The sequence below is a fragment of the Sinohyriopsis cumingii genome, chromosome 19, assembly GCF_028554795.1.
Source record: "Sinohyriopsis cumingii isolate HCF-2022 chromosome 19, ASM2855479v2, whole genome shotgun sequence".
In the NCBI taxonomy this organism is placed as follows: Eukaryota; Metazoa; Mollusca; class Bivalvia; order Unionida; family Unionidae; genus Sinohyriopsis; species Sinohyriopsis cumingii.
In genome coordinates, this window is record NC_142979.1 from 57155753 (window position 1) to 57172409 (window position 16657).

The 16657-nt window shown below is 34.3% G+C and overlaps 1 protein-coding gene across 2 annotated transcripts in view; it reads left to right on the forward strand.

Annotated features, from left to right (window-relative positions):
* Window positions 1–16657, forward strand: part of LOC149775752 (proline-serine-threonine phosphatase-interacting protein 1-like) — a 65552-nt gene that overhangs the window by 22462 nt on the left and 26433 nt on the right. The window contains exons 2-3 of one of the 2 annotated variants that reach the window (XM_089944429.1): window positions 2623–2723; window positions 9838–9912. In XM_089944429.1, coding sequence (XP_089800555.1) covers window positions 2623–2723; window positions 9838–9912 — 176 coding nt within the window. The remainder of the gene's footprint in view (window positions 1–2622; window positions 2724–9837; window positions 9913–16657) is intronic. The other variant, XM_089944430.1, reaches the window with a different exon arrangement.

The following is a 16657-nucleotide window of genomic DNA, read 5'->3' on the forward strand; positions in this document are numbered from 1 at the left end:
TCCAACAGATTTCATCTTTAAAAAGATGATTTGATTGATTACGAATTTACTTGATAGGATTCTGGTTCTTTATTCTGTTTATGTCTGCATTGAAACGTGAAGATTTGGCCTTGGCAAGTTTCACCCTAGTTCGGTAGCAAACCAAGCCAAATTTAGATTGTCGCTTAATTTCGGTTTGCAGTCGACTCTCATCAATGCACAGTTTCTCCATCATTTTCAGACACGATTAACATTGTTTTGAGAGACAGAATTCCCACAAAACAAGTTTATTAATATATTTAACCTATCGTATCTCTGAAAATGTGCTTATTGATCATAGAGTGAGAGAGACATACAATACTGTAGATATCGAGTAGCAACATATCAGTCACTGATATTATTTGCTGGATTCTAGTGGGAAACTATTAATGCATGAATTTATTTCTCGGCTTATTTTGATGGCACATCCTTATTAATGAAGTAAATGGATACTAGAGGGTCTCAACTCTTGGCAGATTTTAAGTTCTGTTTATCCTGAGAGAGAGAGAGAGAGAGAGAGAGAGAGAGAGAGAGAGAAAGAGGGGGGATATAAGAGAGAGAGAGAGAGAGAGAGAGAGAGAGAGAGAGAGAGAGAGAGAGAGAACAGAAGAAGAAAAATGGTATGCTTAAATATGGAAATACAGATTTGAAAAATATACATAATGGCAGATGTATTTATAAATGGGAAAAAAATAAGTAGTTCCAACTGTGATATCACTACTGTGGCGATTAAAGTGGTATCGCTACTGTGGCAACATCATTTTGCTCCCATTAGTATATTTCAATATCCCATTATGAAACATGTAATAACAATGGACAGTCATAATATAGATAGTACTTGGCAGTATTGTCGGGGATTCCAGTGAAGCATCAGACATTCCTCTGAAACCATACACCGATTTCGAAGATAGCTATTTTCTCTGTTCTGCGTCTGGTTAACTCTACGTTCATATAAAGAAATGTTTTATTTGAGGACACGATAGTCTAGGGCTTCCTATTTGAGGACATGATAGTCCGGGGGTGGGGTGGGGGCTTTATAAAATGAGACTGGGCCTCTCTCAGACTGATTCACTCCCAAAAAACGATTGGATCGATCGATTCTTAAGTTTCCAAAGTCTCTAGGTCATAGAATGAAAGAAAAAAAGCAAAATCGAAGAAAGAGAGCAGCTTATTTCCATTTGTTCGTTATTTTCATCTCATTTCATTGTATCCATGCTAGTGCCTGCATGCAGCTTTATACTCATCTGCGCATGAATAGATTTAAGCAGTTACGGCCGGCATGTACATACATACATACATACATACATACATACATACATGCATGCATCCATCCATCCATCCATCCATACATACATACATACATACATACATACTTACTTACATACTACATACAGAGATGCATGCATAGATACAAACACAGATAAATGCATAGATACATACATACATACATACTTACTTACATACTACATACAGAGATGCATGCATAGATACAAACACATAAATGCATAGATACATACATACATACATACATACATACATACATACATACATACATACATGCTTGCATAGCTACACACATAGAAAAATGCATAGATATTTACAAAGATACATACGTACATCGATACATAGATAAATACATACATCGATACATACATACATACATACATACATACACAGATGCATGCATGGATACACAAATACATACATACATACATATATACATACATACATACATACATACATACATACATGCATACATGCATGGATACACACAAACATATTTACATACATGCATACATACATACATACATAGATGCATGTATGGATACACACAAACACGCATACATACATACATACATACATACATACATACATAGATGCATGCTTAGCTACACACATAGATAAATGCATAGATATTTACAAAGATACATACGTACATCAATACATAGATAAATACATACATCGATACATACATACATCGATACATACATACATACATACATACATACATACATACATACATACATGTATGCATGCATGCGTGCATACATACATACATACATACATGCATGTATACATACATACATAGATAAATGAATAGATATTTACAAAGATACATACGTACATCGATAGATAGATAAATACATCCATCCATCCATCCATACATACATACATACATACATACATAGATGCATGTATGGATACACACAAACATGCATACATACATACGTACATACATACGTAGATGCATGCATGGATACACAAATACATACATACATACATACATACATACATGCATGCATGGATACACACAAACATATTTACATACATGCATACATACATACATACATACATACATACATAGATGCATGCATAGATGCACACATAGATATATGCATATATATATATATACATAGATAAATACATAGATGCATACATACATACATCGATACAGACATACATAGTATTTACATCCAAATGTGTATATGGGGCTGAATGAATGTGTAAATTTTTCATGTTTATATATCTTTCTTTATTGTCACAGAAATTAGATTGAGATTTAAAGCAGTTAATAAATTACTTTAAAACGGTATCATTTTGTAGGAGGAAGATTTCATAGGCACTCAGGGTTATGAAAGATTATTAAAGCGAATACAGGATGGAAGAAAAGTGTGTAAAGACGTGGAACAGTTTCTAAAACTACGGTATGTTCTTACTTGAATAGACCCAAATGTAAGTACAGAACAATCAACAATTGCGACATTTTCGATTTAGTTTCATATTCCCCATTCATCCATTCATCCATTCGCCCATGTACACAAGACAGTATGGACGAGAAGGCCTTAGCACTGAACGCTGACCTTTAACCTCTGTGGAATGTTAAAGTGGGCTTTAATGCTGATTTGTATTCATTGATCTTAACTATTCATTCTTTTACCAAAACTTCTTATTTGTCCCAACTAACATTTTATTCGTAGGCAGTAGAAATATGTAGAGAGGTAGGGTAAAAACCCAATTGGAGTCCACTCTGGGTCTATTGGCATATACCACTCAGTACGGAAGACATTTCTGGAAGAACGAAAATGTATTACCATAGTCAGATATTCGTCTCCTGCTTCTTTCTGATCATCTAATTTTTTTTAAAATTCTAATTGTGACCTGAGGTCAAGTAGAGGACTATATAATCTTGTCACTGGAAAGTTATTCATTCGTGCTTTAAGATCCAGCAGAAAATAAATTCTTATTGTGTTGAGTCCAGAAGTTCTTTTGGGCTGGAATTCATTCTTCAAATTATTTTTTTCAGTGATGTTTTTTCTCTGGAAATACAGAGTGCTCATACAAACAATAGTCCTGGACAGAGAAAATGACTGGGATTTATAATGAATTCAAACTTGGAATTATATTTCTATGCTTCAACAAAAGACTGTTGGTACAACAACACAATACAAGCCATTACAGGCTCATCAATACATTCAGCTTTTGGACTTAATTTGGATTTCCACTAAAGTTTATTCATAATTTTTATTATTAGGACTTGTATCTGTAATTCCATGATTATTTGGGGATTTAATTGAAATAAATAAACAGTATACCAGTAGGAAGGAGGCGGTAGCAGTGTCAAATATAAAATTAATTTGACAACTGCAAAACTAGGACAGACAAATGCAAGGTTATCCACGACGAATTAGTTATCATCGACGAACGAGATATTAGCAATAGCAAATAAGAAGTTTCTATACACGAATGAAATCTTAGCAAGAGCAAATAAGAAGTTTTGATGGACGAAGTCAATATTAGCATCGACAGAAAAGAAGCTTGCATCAACGAATGAAATGCAAGCATGGACAAAAATGAAGGCCCCAGAATTACGTTTTGTGGGATGGGGTGGCATGCGAATTTTGTGCTACACCACTGGTGGACAGGCACATAGATGCTTCATGTCACACAAATAATCTTTTATTCTTAAAGTGAAAATACTAACAACCAACATTAAGGACATTAACTCGAGATACACTTCTGATCCCAAATTTATCTTATGGATATCAAACAGGATGCGATGTGCGCTGTCTAACCACGATTTAAGGAAGACTACAAACAGCTGATACAAGATATGTCACTTTAGGAAATGAATCAAGTACGAACACTATAATTGCTCCTCCACTAGCTTTTCGACCTACACTGTTGAACTATTCGATTCAACTTTGTTGGTACGTCTGTGCTGGCGTGATATCACAACCGGATCTAGGAATATCGTTGGGATGGGGGGTGAGGGGACGTATACAAAAAAGGTCTGTAGAAATGGAGCCCCAGTGCGTTTCCATAGCATTATTTTGGCCATCTGAGAAGAAAAACGTACTTAAGGAACCGTTTCGTGTATGAAAGTCAGAACTTGGTGTGATATTAACTTCTTTCTAAATATTAAAGGAATAACATCATGTAGTTGTGTATTTGTCATGTCCATAAGCCATCATTTGTTAATTCCCTCGCTCACTAATAAATTCACAAGGTCACTCTATAGGACTCAATGTTCTAATTCAATTCCCGCATTAAACCTATGCAAAAAGCATGATGTTATAAAATGAATAACTTAAAATTTTTGAATGCTCAGAATGAGACCTATATTTCTCACTATAGACATACCCTTGATGACAGCTTCTGCGTTTCAAAAACCATCTGAGCCCCTGCATTTTCTGGATCTACATTTGTATAAACGTGTGTTCTCAATTCCGCAGTAAAGAGTCATGTGATAATTTCAGTAATGAGTTTCTAAACTTAAGTCTTTAAAAGTAAATCCATTAGCAAAATATTGTCTCTGTTTTTTCTCAGTTTCAACTATGATAAACTCTCAAAAGATTACTTCACTAAACTTTTACTTTCATTATCAACCAATGTTGGCCAGGCAAACCCATATATGCTCTATATTATATTGTATCCATTTCTTGACTAGTTCCCATTCTACCATATCATTAGTATCTTGAGTCAAGTATGTGTGTCCAATGTATTCGACTACCTATCACTGCCTCTCTTTATCCTTTTGTATGTTTGTAAATTCTACAGCTGTTTCGCTACCTTCTAGTGTAACTCAATGTACTCTGCATCATGTTAGTGTCAGTGAATAAGACGTTGGTCCTAGTACTTTATGTGGGGGTGTTTATTGTATGTATCATTGATATAATATGCACGTGCATTTTACAAAGGAAAAATCCTGTCCCATTAATCATGGCTTTCTGTCCTAACTGATTGTCATAAATATAAAATAATAGATGTCCTACATATCATCACGAATGACAAAGAGAACCGTTTGCATCAAAAAGAAAGAGAAATTGTGGCTAATATGGAGAGAGAGAGAGAGAACCCACACACTTTTTCCTCGGTAACCTAGTATAATCCAGGGTATTCATGACTCAAGAGTGTACTTAAATTAACTTATATATAAATTGTGATATAGGAAGTTTATAAAAAGAATAGTAAAACTTGTAATTACTGACAAAGCATTTGCAATACGAAAAACTACAGAAGCAATTCAGTAGCTGGCAAACTGTAATATACAGTGGCGCAGAAGGAAAGTAGATCTAAGCACTTGCAAGCAGCCATTTACAGTTTGCATCAATGAAGAATAGAAAATGCATGCATAGAATTATGGCGATATTAACCATCCAAATACAAGAGAAGAGAACGCAAATGTTTATTTGCTGCTTTTAAACATTAAAAAAGATATCCTGCAATATTTAAGAAAATATGCAGAATTAAAGATTGCATTAAATGATTATAGAATCGATATCAGCATCATGCATACATATTGCATGAGGATAAAATAGTATGGTATGAAAAAGGACTTACATAATTGATGCCGATATGTACACACGTTCATTTCCGGCTAAATTTGAAATACAATGCGAAGATATCGTAAAGGTTTACAAGATCACTCTATAACGATTCGTGAAAAAAAGACACAAAAAGTATGGGAAACAAGCTTTAGCTTTAAACAGCACATGGTGACTCGGTTTATAAAGTTGCTCTCTCAGTCGAACATAAAAATAGTAACAATTTGTCATCTAGGTGAACGTATTTATATGCTTGAAATAAATAAAATTTCTCTTTGTAGAGCGATACCCTGCTGGTCTTTTGTTAATACTAAGAGACTATTTGTCAAGCTCGAAGGATTCTCTGAATTCTTGTAAAATTCTAATTTTTGGACATCATAGATTGTGCAGAGTAAAATTAGGAATATTATTTAACTATTCAAGACATCAGTTCTACAGTAATGAAGGTAATATTACTTAGGCACACATCGAATATTTCAAGGAACAAATTAAAAAAAGTAATATATATATATATATATATATATATATATATATATATATATATATATATATATATATATATATATATATTTATATATATATATATATATATATACCCTTGAACAGTTGGTTAACCAGCAGAAAATACCATTCCATTTAAATAAATTATGAAGTTCATTACATTAAAAAAATGACATTAAAGAGCTTGGAAATATTTTTTTTTGCAAAAATTAGTTTCTAATTAAAATGTGGTTCACGTAGGAAAAATACAGTTTTTTTTATAAAAAAAACAGTAAAAGCATACATGTCATGCGAATTTGAATGTGTTGCAAAACTAGAGGGAAGAAAGAAAGTACATAAAAGACCGTCGCAGCTAAAGAAGAAAATGGTACACATAAAAGAAACCTGAACTAAGACTGTTACACTGTCGGCAATATTCATGATGATAATAAATAACACCACAGAAAAAATTAAAATATATAGCATTCGATATTTGTTACAGAAACAAGTAAGACCAGCTGAAAACAAAGAGTATATAAAATACTGCAAGATGGTTTACGAGGTTTTGAACAAATAAAAGGTAATGAAAATAATATAAATATTGGCGTAATCATCAGAATATTTGAACTTGCTTCAAATTTGGTTCAGGGAAGCTACAGCAGAACAGACAACTACACCATATACTATGCATAAGTAAACGTTTAACCATGTAACATTTTAGCTCATCCATTGTACCTTCAAATACATAGAATTACCACAAAAATAGCGAAAATCAGTTTATATAGAAAGGGTTTTTCGCACCATCTAGATACTAAATTTAGTGCACATTTCACATGGTTAAGATATGCTGATTTTGAAGATTTACTTTTTACTTTCTACTTAATTTTCACTGATGTCTAGTAGTAATAAATTTGAACTAGTGCAATAAATGACAAAGTATATTCTGAAATATTACAGATTTATTGTTCTTGTTCTAGGGTTTAACGCCATTTTTCAGCACAATATAGGCTATACATGGCGGCCAGTATAACTGGTGGAGGAAGAACCCTGGAAAACCCAGGGAAGAACCACCGACCCACGAGAAGCTACTGGCAGGCTTTCCCACGTACCCACGCTAGCCGAGCCTTGGACTCGAACCCACGCAGACAGAGGTGAGATGGCAGTGATCCGGAACGGAGAGCGCTTTAGACCAATCGGCCACTCGGGGCCCCGAAATATTGCAGATGCATAAAGTGATTTTGAATAGTGTATATCTTATGTATAATTGTATTTAGGACTTGACTTTGTCCAAATGAAGTTCATTGTGTATCCGACCAGCAACTTTAATTGTGTAAATGCATAGTTAATATTCAACTTTGAGTGTGGGTTAAAGATTAGGATCATTATCAATGGAGGTAATATATATATATTGTGGTCTGGATCTGGGATAATTGAATTTCTCCATGTAGAGCTTGTTGTTCCTGATATTCCCATGTGTTTTATTACAACGTAAGTAACAAATTTTATCTTGTTGACAACTTAAAATATTCTACCAATGAACTTTTTTACCTTCATCCTGGTTCTACTTTAGTGACTTACCTTTTATATAAAGTGAGTCTTGCATTTATTATCAACGGCGGAATCAGTCTTATTGTTGAGTTTAGTGTTTCATTTATGTGGGATTATTATTATTCACTGGAAATACAAAGTGCCCATCTATAACATTTACGAAATGTACTGTGAGTAATCGTCATTTGATAAATTTGAAGTGATGAGAAAAACTCGTCATTGGATGGTATGTATGTTTCATAGAATCTATCTAATCTATCATTATATTAATATGGGTAAATGTCTTTCCTCAAAATTCTGGATTACACTGAACATAACTGCAAGCCTTGTCGTGTACATTCATCACGGCCCTGTTGAGTAGCATGAAATCAATGGAGACATCGCCATCTCTCAGAACTGTTCCAAATTTTCTGTGAATTTTTCATATTTAAATTTTGTAGCCACCAGTTTTAATATCCGCCTCACGAACCGAGAACAATGAACAAATCTAGTTTATCTTTACAGTTATTTTTCTACCATTCTCATGAGCCTATCAACTGATTCAGTTCTTGCTGACTGAAATATATTTCTAGTTGTTATTAGGAATGATTTGTATTGCTTCATCTGGATGATTTTGTGAAATCTGGAATTAAAACGACATTCGTTGTAAACATCCCACTGTCCTGATATCGAACTTTGTGTGCGTGTTCTTTGCCGTTGTCTTAAATTTGTTCTCTCACAGATATGACATGCACTGGGAGAGCGAAAAGCGTTCTATCATCATCTCTGAACATCATAGGTTTTGTTTCTTTGTTTTGTTTTATTTTTGTTGTTGTTGTTGTTTTTGTTAATTTATTTTTTCATTTGTTTTTTAAATTGTCTTTTTCTGGTATGATTCGTGGGTGTTGTTTTAAAAAAAATTATTCATTGTACACAATTAGTTGTAAAAGAACATATGATATAGATTGGTTGGTAATATATATGAAATGATTTGAAGTACAAACAAAATCCTGATTGACTGCGTTTGGATGGTGCCATATCCATGATACCATCTTGTACCTCCCGTAAGATACAATTGACGAAGAACATTATTCCAGTTTTGTGTTACGATGAAACTATAATACAATATACGAAAGTTTTAATGGATGAAGACTGTAAGTGAATGTCAGGGAACAGTCTTCTTTAGTCATTATATATATATATATATATATATATATATATATATATATATATATATATATATATATATATATATATATATATATATATATATATATATAATTTTAACTAAACTGTAATTCGATTGTAATGATAACTTTCATCTTGATAATCGTTCGGACCACGATACTGGACTATATAATTAGCATATCAATATGCATTTGTTTTTAGATGTCAGCTACTATGAGAGAATTAATTTAATTTCTCTAAGCTGCATTCATACAGTCTACACTAACCTATGTTTTCATATACATTTACAACTATATCAAAGTCATTTTCATTGTTGTATTGGACATCTATCAAGCCAGTTTATGTATCCAAACTCTTTTAATGGTCTAACTAAATGATATTAGGCTTATTTAACACACATTCTTCTGCATAAAATACCACACATGATACTAAGTCTTCACGTCTATGCAATCCCACTGGTTTTTAATTCATTCAGGCAAAATACCTTCCTCTGATAAGTCGATACCTCTCTATGTGCAATAATAAATATCCAATGGTACTGTCATCAAAAAATATGTTTAAACGTCTCTTCAAATTGGACATCTTAATCAAAGAGTTCTAGTAAAATGCTGTACTCTTGAACTGACTAAGGATTTGTCAGATTAAATCATTTATAAAAATTAAGGAAATCCAAGTTATATGGGAGAACAAACATTAAGATGACAGTATGACCCCTAAACCTTGGTCATTATAGCGTTAGGACTTGAACACGGGTCTTGAACATTGGAAATATGGTCTTTAATCCACTTTCTTATTTCAGAGGGAAAGCAGACCAACAGTACAGTAAGGCTCTACAAAGTTTGACAAAGTCTGCAGACGGCCGTGAAGAGACTGGGCGAGTATCAGATTCACTAAATGTTCACACTGAATAACGACTAGGTTACAAAATTAAGAGAATAAAACAGAAAAAAGAAACGCCCCAGAAAAGTATTTATAGTTTAATTAGAATGCAAAAATTGCATTATACAGTATCGATCTTCGGTTGTCGCTCGTATCCGGTGATGATGCTAGTTGTGCAGCCCACGGTGACTCCGCATGTGGCTCCTGAGCCCAAATCTGGATGCACACAGGATGTTACAGGTTGGGCATCGGAAGTCTGTAGACGTGATGGTCTAGGGTGCTGCGATGTGCCGTTTTTCTCTCGTGTTTGTGAGGCATTGGGACGGTCATCCTTCACTAGTTCGACAGCCTTTGCGACGAACATACGCCTTGTAGACTGGTGCATGGCCGAGACTTCCAGCTTGCTGGGTTGGATTCCGCACCATTTCAGGTTACACTAAAGGTTTTCTTTGTACCTTTTCCTAAGGTCACCCTCGTTTCCATTTCCCTGCTTGGGCTCACCATATAATAGCTGCCTCGGTATTTTGGTCTCGTCCATCCAAATCACGTGGCCAGACCATGTGAGCTGAGATTTCAGCAGCTGTGCCACTATGCTAGGAACACCGGCCCTGATGAGGACTTCTAATCCTGGTACCCGGTATGATTGACCGTAGTGAGCGCTTTACATGCCTGTGGTATACGGTCCCGGTTTCACAACTGTAGAGCAGGGAGGTGAGGACGACAGTTTTAGTATAGACTTTGATGTTGGTGGGCATCCGAATGTCTTTTTGCTGCAGGACTCTGACACCAAATCTTCATAGTGTTTGGCTTGCTTTCCGGACCCTGGCTGTGGTTTCATTGTCCAGACACCTATATTCACACACTGTACTTATCAGGCATGTAAAGCTGTCCACGATCTTCAGCTCTCTCCCCTCATTCAGTATGGTGAGTTGTGGTGGGTTTGTGTAAGGAGCTGGCTGAATGAGTACCTGTGTTTTGTTCAGACCAAACAGACTGGATGCCTCAGAGAACTTATTCACAAGGGTCTGAAGGCGATTTTCTTTGTGTGTCATAAGTACACGGTCATACATCTGCAAACAGAGCTTCAACATGTTGTCTTTCAGTGTCTTTGTCATGAAAAACTCCAATGCAAGTCAAAAAGGGATTCATCAAGGCGATTCTTGATGTAAACTCAATTGTCAACGTCCTTCAATGCATGGAGGAGGACTTGGGTGAAGAAGCGGTTGAACAGCAGAGGCGTGAGCACACAGGCCTGCTTGACTCCTGTCGAGACATCAAAGAAAAAACACTACACGAGTCAAAAGCTCAAACCCATCTTTACATGTAACATATCGGATATATAATTAGTTATCAAACTGGTCAGAAACGTAGATAGATAGATAGATAAGGCATGAAAGAAAAAATTAAAAATTTCAAAATGAAATGTTTTTAAAAGGCTGAAGACAATGGCTGAGGTTGCGCCTTCGGTGGAATTTCAGATTTAATTTCAGCTCCTAAACGATTAACCCAAAATACTTTCTCTTTTTCTCCTATCTGTTTGTGATCAACAGATGTGTCCATTGCCAATCATTGTCAAATGATCTCGATTGCAGCTTTTACTGGAATGTTTTGATAGATGTTGTCTTTTTTATTGCAATCATATACCCAAAAATGCCCTCCATCATGGCGCTTAAAGTTATTTGGGTTTCCCCATATTTTGTTTTTTAAAGTTGACGCAATTAACCACATAAATTAAATTTTGAAGATCACCTGAAACATGTTCTTAACGTTTAAATTATCCACCTACTTTCAAAATCTGTACCATGTATGAATCAATTCGGAACTCACACAACTTACAACCATTAAATTCACACTTAACACAGCGAGTAACTATTTTTTCTTTCGAATATCCATCATTCCCAATGCCCAAAATATTTCACTTTCTGAAGTTTCTAGACTGTGTAAACTCTTTTTCGCAGTTCTTTGAAAAGCAACGAAGAAGCCTCGTGAAACCATCGTTCATTGTCTCAAATTGGGCATAACCTGCGTGTTTTGTATTTAAAATTGCTTTTCAATGTACGCCATGAATTAAAAACTACTTTTATGCAACAATATATGAGTGTCCTTTAAATGTACCTTAGTATCCAAATTATCCCCCTTTTGAAAGCTATTTCTCTTGTATTTTGTTAAGGCTAAGAAGTCTATTTTACTTTCTTTACTAACTGTAGTTGTTATTTTAAATTTTAAAATGGTGGTTATGAAGTTATGGAACTCCATTTTTCGTCCTCCTAAGAAGGCAAATATCATCAGGAAGTATATCATAGAAAATGTTAAACTTTTGAGTCTTAGTAAATATTTTATTTCTCAGGTATAGCTTCATAAATGTTTGCAAATCACGGAAAAAACATGTTCCCCATAACTGTACTTGTTTTGGAGATATAAAAAAATTAATTAAAAGAAAATTCTTTTCACGAAAAATTTTAGGTAAATTTATAATTTTATCATCCAGTCGATTTGGATCCGGATTATAAGGCATCATCTTTCTACAAGCAATCAAAATATGATCAGACCAGACGTGAAAACAAACGCTATCAATATTTGCTGTAACAGGGAGATTTAAACATTTAAAAATCTTACTATTGCTCAGTCTCTCTTGGACAGTCTGAAACAATGCACCTACCTTGACTGAACACACGTTGGTATAATCCACTTTTCCTCAGGTTTGTGAATATGTGGAACATTTTACAAAATATTTTGGTCTTGGATTATTCGGAATCAAGCAGTTGTATTCTCCTTTTCTTAAAACTGCCTTCATTCAATTGTCCAAGTTCATGTCTGACTTCCAATACTGTAGCATGATCAATTGTTTTTGAAAGTTCATGTCTGGCTTCCAGTACTGTACCATGATCAGTTGGTTTTGAAAGTTCATGTCTGACTTCCAATACTGTACCATGATCAAATTGTTTTTGAAAATTCATGTCTGTCTTCCAATATTGTACCATGATCAGTTGATTTTGAAAGTTCATGCCTGACTTCCAATACTGTACCATAATCAATTGGTTTTGAAAGTTCATGTCTGACTTCCAGTACTGTACCATGATCAATTGGTTTTGAAAGTTCATGTCTGACTTCCAATACTGTAATAAGATCAATTAGTTTTGAAAGTTCATATCTGAATTCCAATACTGTACCAAGATCAATTGGTTTTGAAAGTTCATGTCTGACTTCCAATACTGTACCATGATCAATTGGTTTTGAAAGTTCATGTCTGACTTCCAGTACTGTACCATGATCAATTGGTTTTGAAAGTTCATGTCTGACTTCCAATACTGTAATAAGATCAATTAGTTTTGAAAGTTCATATCTGAATTCCAATACTGTACCAAGATCAATTGGTTTTGAAAGTTCATGTCTGACTTCCAATACTGTACCATGATCAATTGGTTTTGAAAGTTCATGTCTGACTTCCAATACTGTACCAAGATCAATTAGTTTTGAAAGTTCATATCTGAATTCCAATACTGTACCAAGATCAATTGGTTTTGAAAGTTCATGTCTGACTTCCAATACTGTACCAAGATCAATTAGTTTTGAAAGTTCATATCTGAATTCCAATACTGTACCAAGATCAATTGGTTTTGAAAGTTCATGTCTGACTTCCAATACTGTACCATGATCAATTGGTTTTGAAAGTTCATGTCTGACTTCCAATACTGTACCATGATCAATTGGTTTTGAAAGTTCATGTCTGACTTCCAATACTGTACCATGATCAATTGGTTTTGAAAGTTCATGTCTGACTTCCAATACTGTACCATGATAAATTGGTTTTGAAAGAGGCTGGTAATACTCCAACTCATTTAAGTGTTGTTCCACTTCTAAAATATACAACTACTATCTTAGCAATGTACTAAAAATAATACAGAAAAGTCCCTGGTCAATATGTATAGTTAAATATTAAGATGCATAGAGCTGCAATATTTGTACTACGATAAATAAGGCAAATATACTATAGGGGTTCAAGACTCGGCCATACCCACATCTTTATTATGCAATATTTTTATATGTCTTTTGCTATCAAATTCATTAAATATGTGGGTAGGAAGCTGGATAGACAGATTGAATGATAGATGGATAGAGTAGCAGATATAGCTATAGAAAGATTCATAGATTAATTGATTCTTTTTTCATAATGTTTACTACAAAATCGACTTGAGAAAGATAAATAGAGTTTTTCCCAGAAAAAATAAGAAAATAATTTAGCAGAACTACGGTGAAAATTAGACGATGGGTTGAATTTCTAAATTATTTTAACTCTTAAAAGATCAATCCAACTATTTTCTTTTTTTCTTCTTATATACACTAGCAGATGTTGTGGTCGGTGGCAACCACCGTTTGTATTTATGAAAGCTGAAAAGTAAGTGGATACTTGTTATGGGACTCGTTTCACATTATGACATTTTGACCAAGAAGAAAATTTAGTGCTATGATGAGGCTGTGACAACAAGCAAAGTTTACATTCCAGGCACAAGACGCGCCACAATTTTGGTTTCAACCGCTCTGACCATAAGGGTAATTTAATTTAGCATCCACAATGACAACTGTGAGGTATGGTGGGAATTTAATGTTTAGAGTGTCAGTATGATCAACAGTGTGGTCTGCTATGGCGGCTTTGTAGATTTTACACGGACTACCATTTTAAGGAATTTTTTTGGCCTCGATGAAAGCAAAATCACTGTGACATGGGCTGCCATTTTATGAATTGATGGAATACATGTAGTCTAATGACATTCAACATTGTAGGTCGGTTTAGGGAACTTGCACACTTAATGGCTATCCAGATAAATCAGAATTCACCTGATAATGTAAAACCATTTGGTGTCAATGAGGAGCAGTAGCGGACAAAAGTTGGTCTAGTTAGAATTATGGACTTGAAATTTCGATGTCGTTGGTCGAGAACTATAATTTCATGTTGTGAGCCAACTTGTTTTTTTTTTTTTTACATTTTAGTTTTGCAACTTTATCAGTTGAATTACACAGCGGTGATTAAAAGTTCCATTTTCAATGACTAGCTTTTAGATTCTGTCTGTGGAATTACTCAGCGGTGGTTGAACTTTCAATGCTGCTTGTCCAGAATTCCAGTTTCAGCTCCCGAATCAAACTGATTGCGTTGAATGTTATTAAATATTTTACGTTTTCAAATTGTATTTGTTACATTACACAGCAGTAGTTGAAAATTTAATTTAGTCTGTCGCGATTTTAGATTTAAGCTTTTGCATTACGCAACGTTCTATGTTGCATGTCGAAAATTCCAACTTTACTTGTTGGATCAAATTTTTTGTGTTGAAGTTTTAAGTCTATATGTCCAGTTTTAGATCTTCTATCTTAGGTTACACAACGGTGGCTGAAAGTTCCATTTCCTATTTCCAGAAACCTCAACAAGTATCGAGGATCATCTTTTCTATTGAGTCATGTATTTACTCAGCCACCTTTTTAATTCTGAGAAAGGCTGATTACATTATGTGTATTTTGTCATGGAACGGTTACCTAATCCATGATGAATCGAAATGACTAACATGTCCCAAACCTACCGAAACCTCAACAATTTTTATTATGTTTATTAAAAAAATATTGAATATCATACCTGGAATTCTTCAAATGAGATGTTTTCGTAGTTTTATTTATATTTTTGCTGTTGTTATTTAGTTCAGATCTTCTCGCATAGTTAATCTCAGTGCAATACAACTTTGTAGATGCATCTAGATGAATACCACAAATATCAAAAAAGTAAGTCAATTTTTATTTTCAAGTCCATGCTAGTTGGAAGCGAGACATAACAATCACTAAATATTTGTTACAATTTGTAAACCTGAGTTTCTCATCATATTTGGCATGAATAATTACGACCCAAAGACAATTCCTTCTGTAAAATGGTTGCCCCTTTTACAATGGGTTCAAGTTCACAGAAAATTTGAGTTACGGTTTTGATTTGTTTTCTTTCTTGATTTAATATTTTCACAACTTGGCAGTCGTCACTATGAAGGAAAGAAAACTTATTTTATGGTATGTTCGTTCACCCAACTGACCTAGAAGACAAGACCACGTTCGTAAAAAGTTTTCAGTAAGGTTTTGGTTATAGTGTTTTCGTTGGTTTATATTTTCTTAACTCCTTCAAGGATTTGTTGGAATGAGTCATAACGAAGCTAATACAATTCATTTGCTGACTTGCAGAATTGCCCTTTGATTTTCGGGTCATGGTGACAATCACAAAACAATTTTGCGTCAAGGTTTTTGTTAGAAATTTTATTTTTCATTTTTATTTCTTCATTTGCTTATATTTCTTAAACAAGGGATGAATTTCGTCATACTTCGGGTGAACCATTATGAAGGTAATAACATTCTACGAGCCTCACTATCGCGACTTTTGATCTTTGGGTCACATTTGTATCGAATATTTGCATTAAGATTTAAGTTCAAGTTATTTTTGCATTCGCTTACATTTCTTAAACACTTTGATGAATTGTATCCATACATTATTGTGAACTTAAGACGATTAGTACCGTAACATGCCACCTTTGGGTTTTTGGGTCAAGCTCACACGTTCACATCACTGTGTTGATCGTAGCCTTAACATGCAGGCCCTGCCATTCTTTTGCCTAATGCAGTTTCTCAAGGATTACATGCATCATAAGCATCCTTCTTAGTGCTGATATTTCTCTTTGTGAGTACAAACTACTAATACCAAATATGACCTTTTAAGC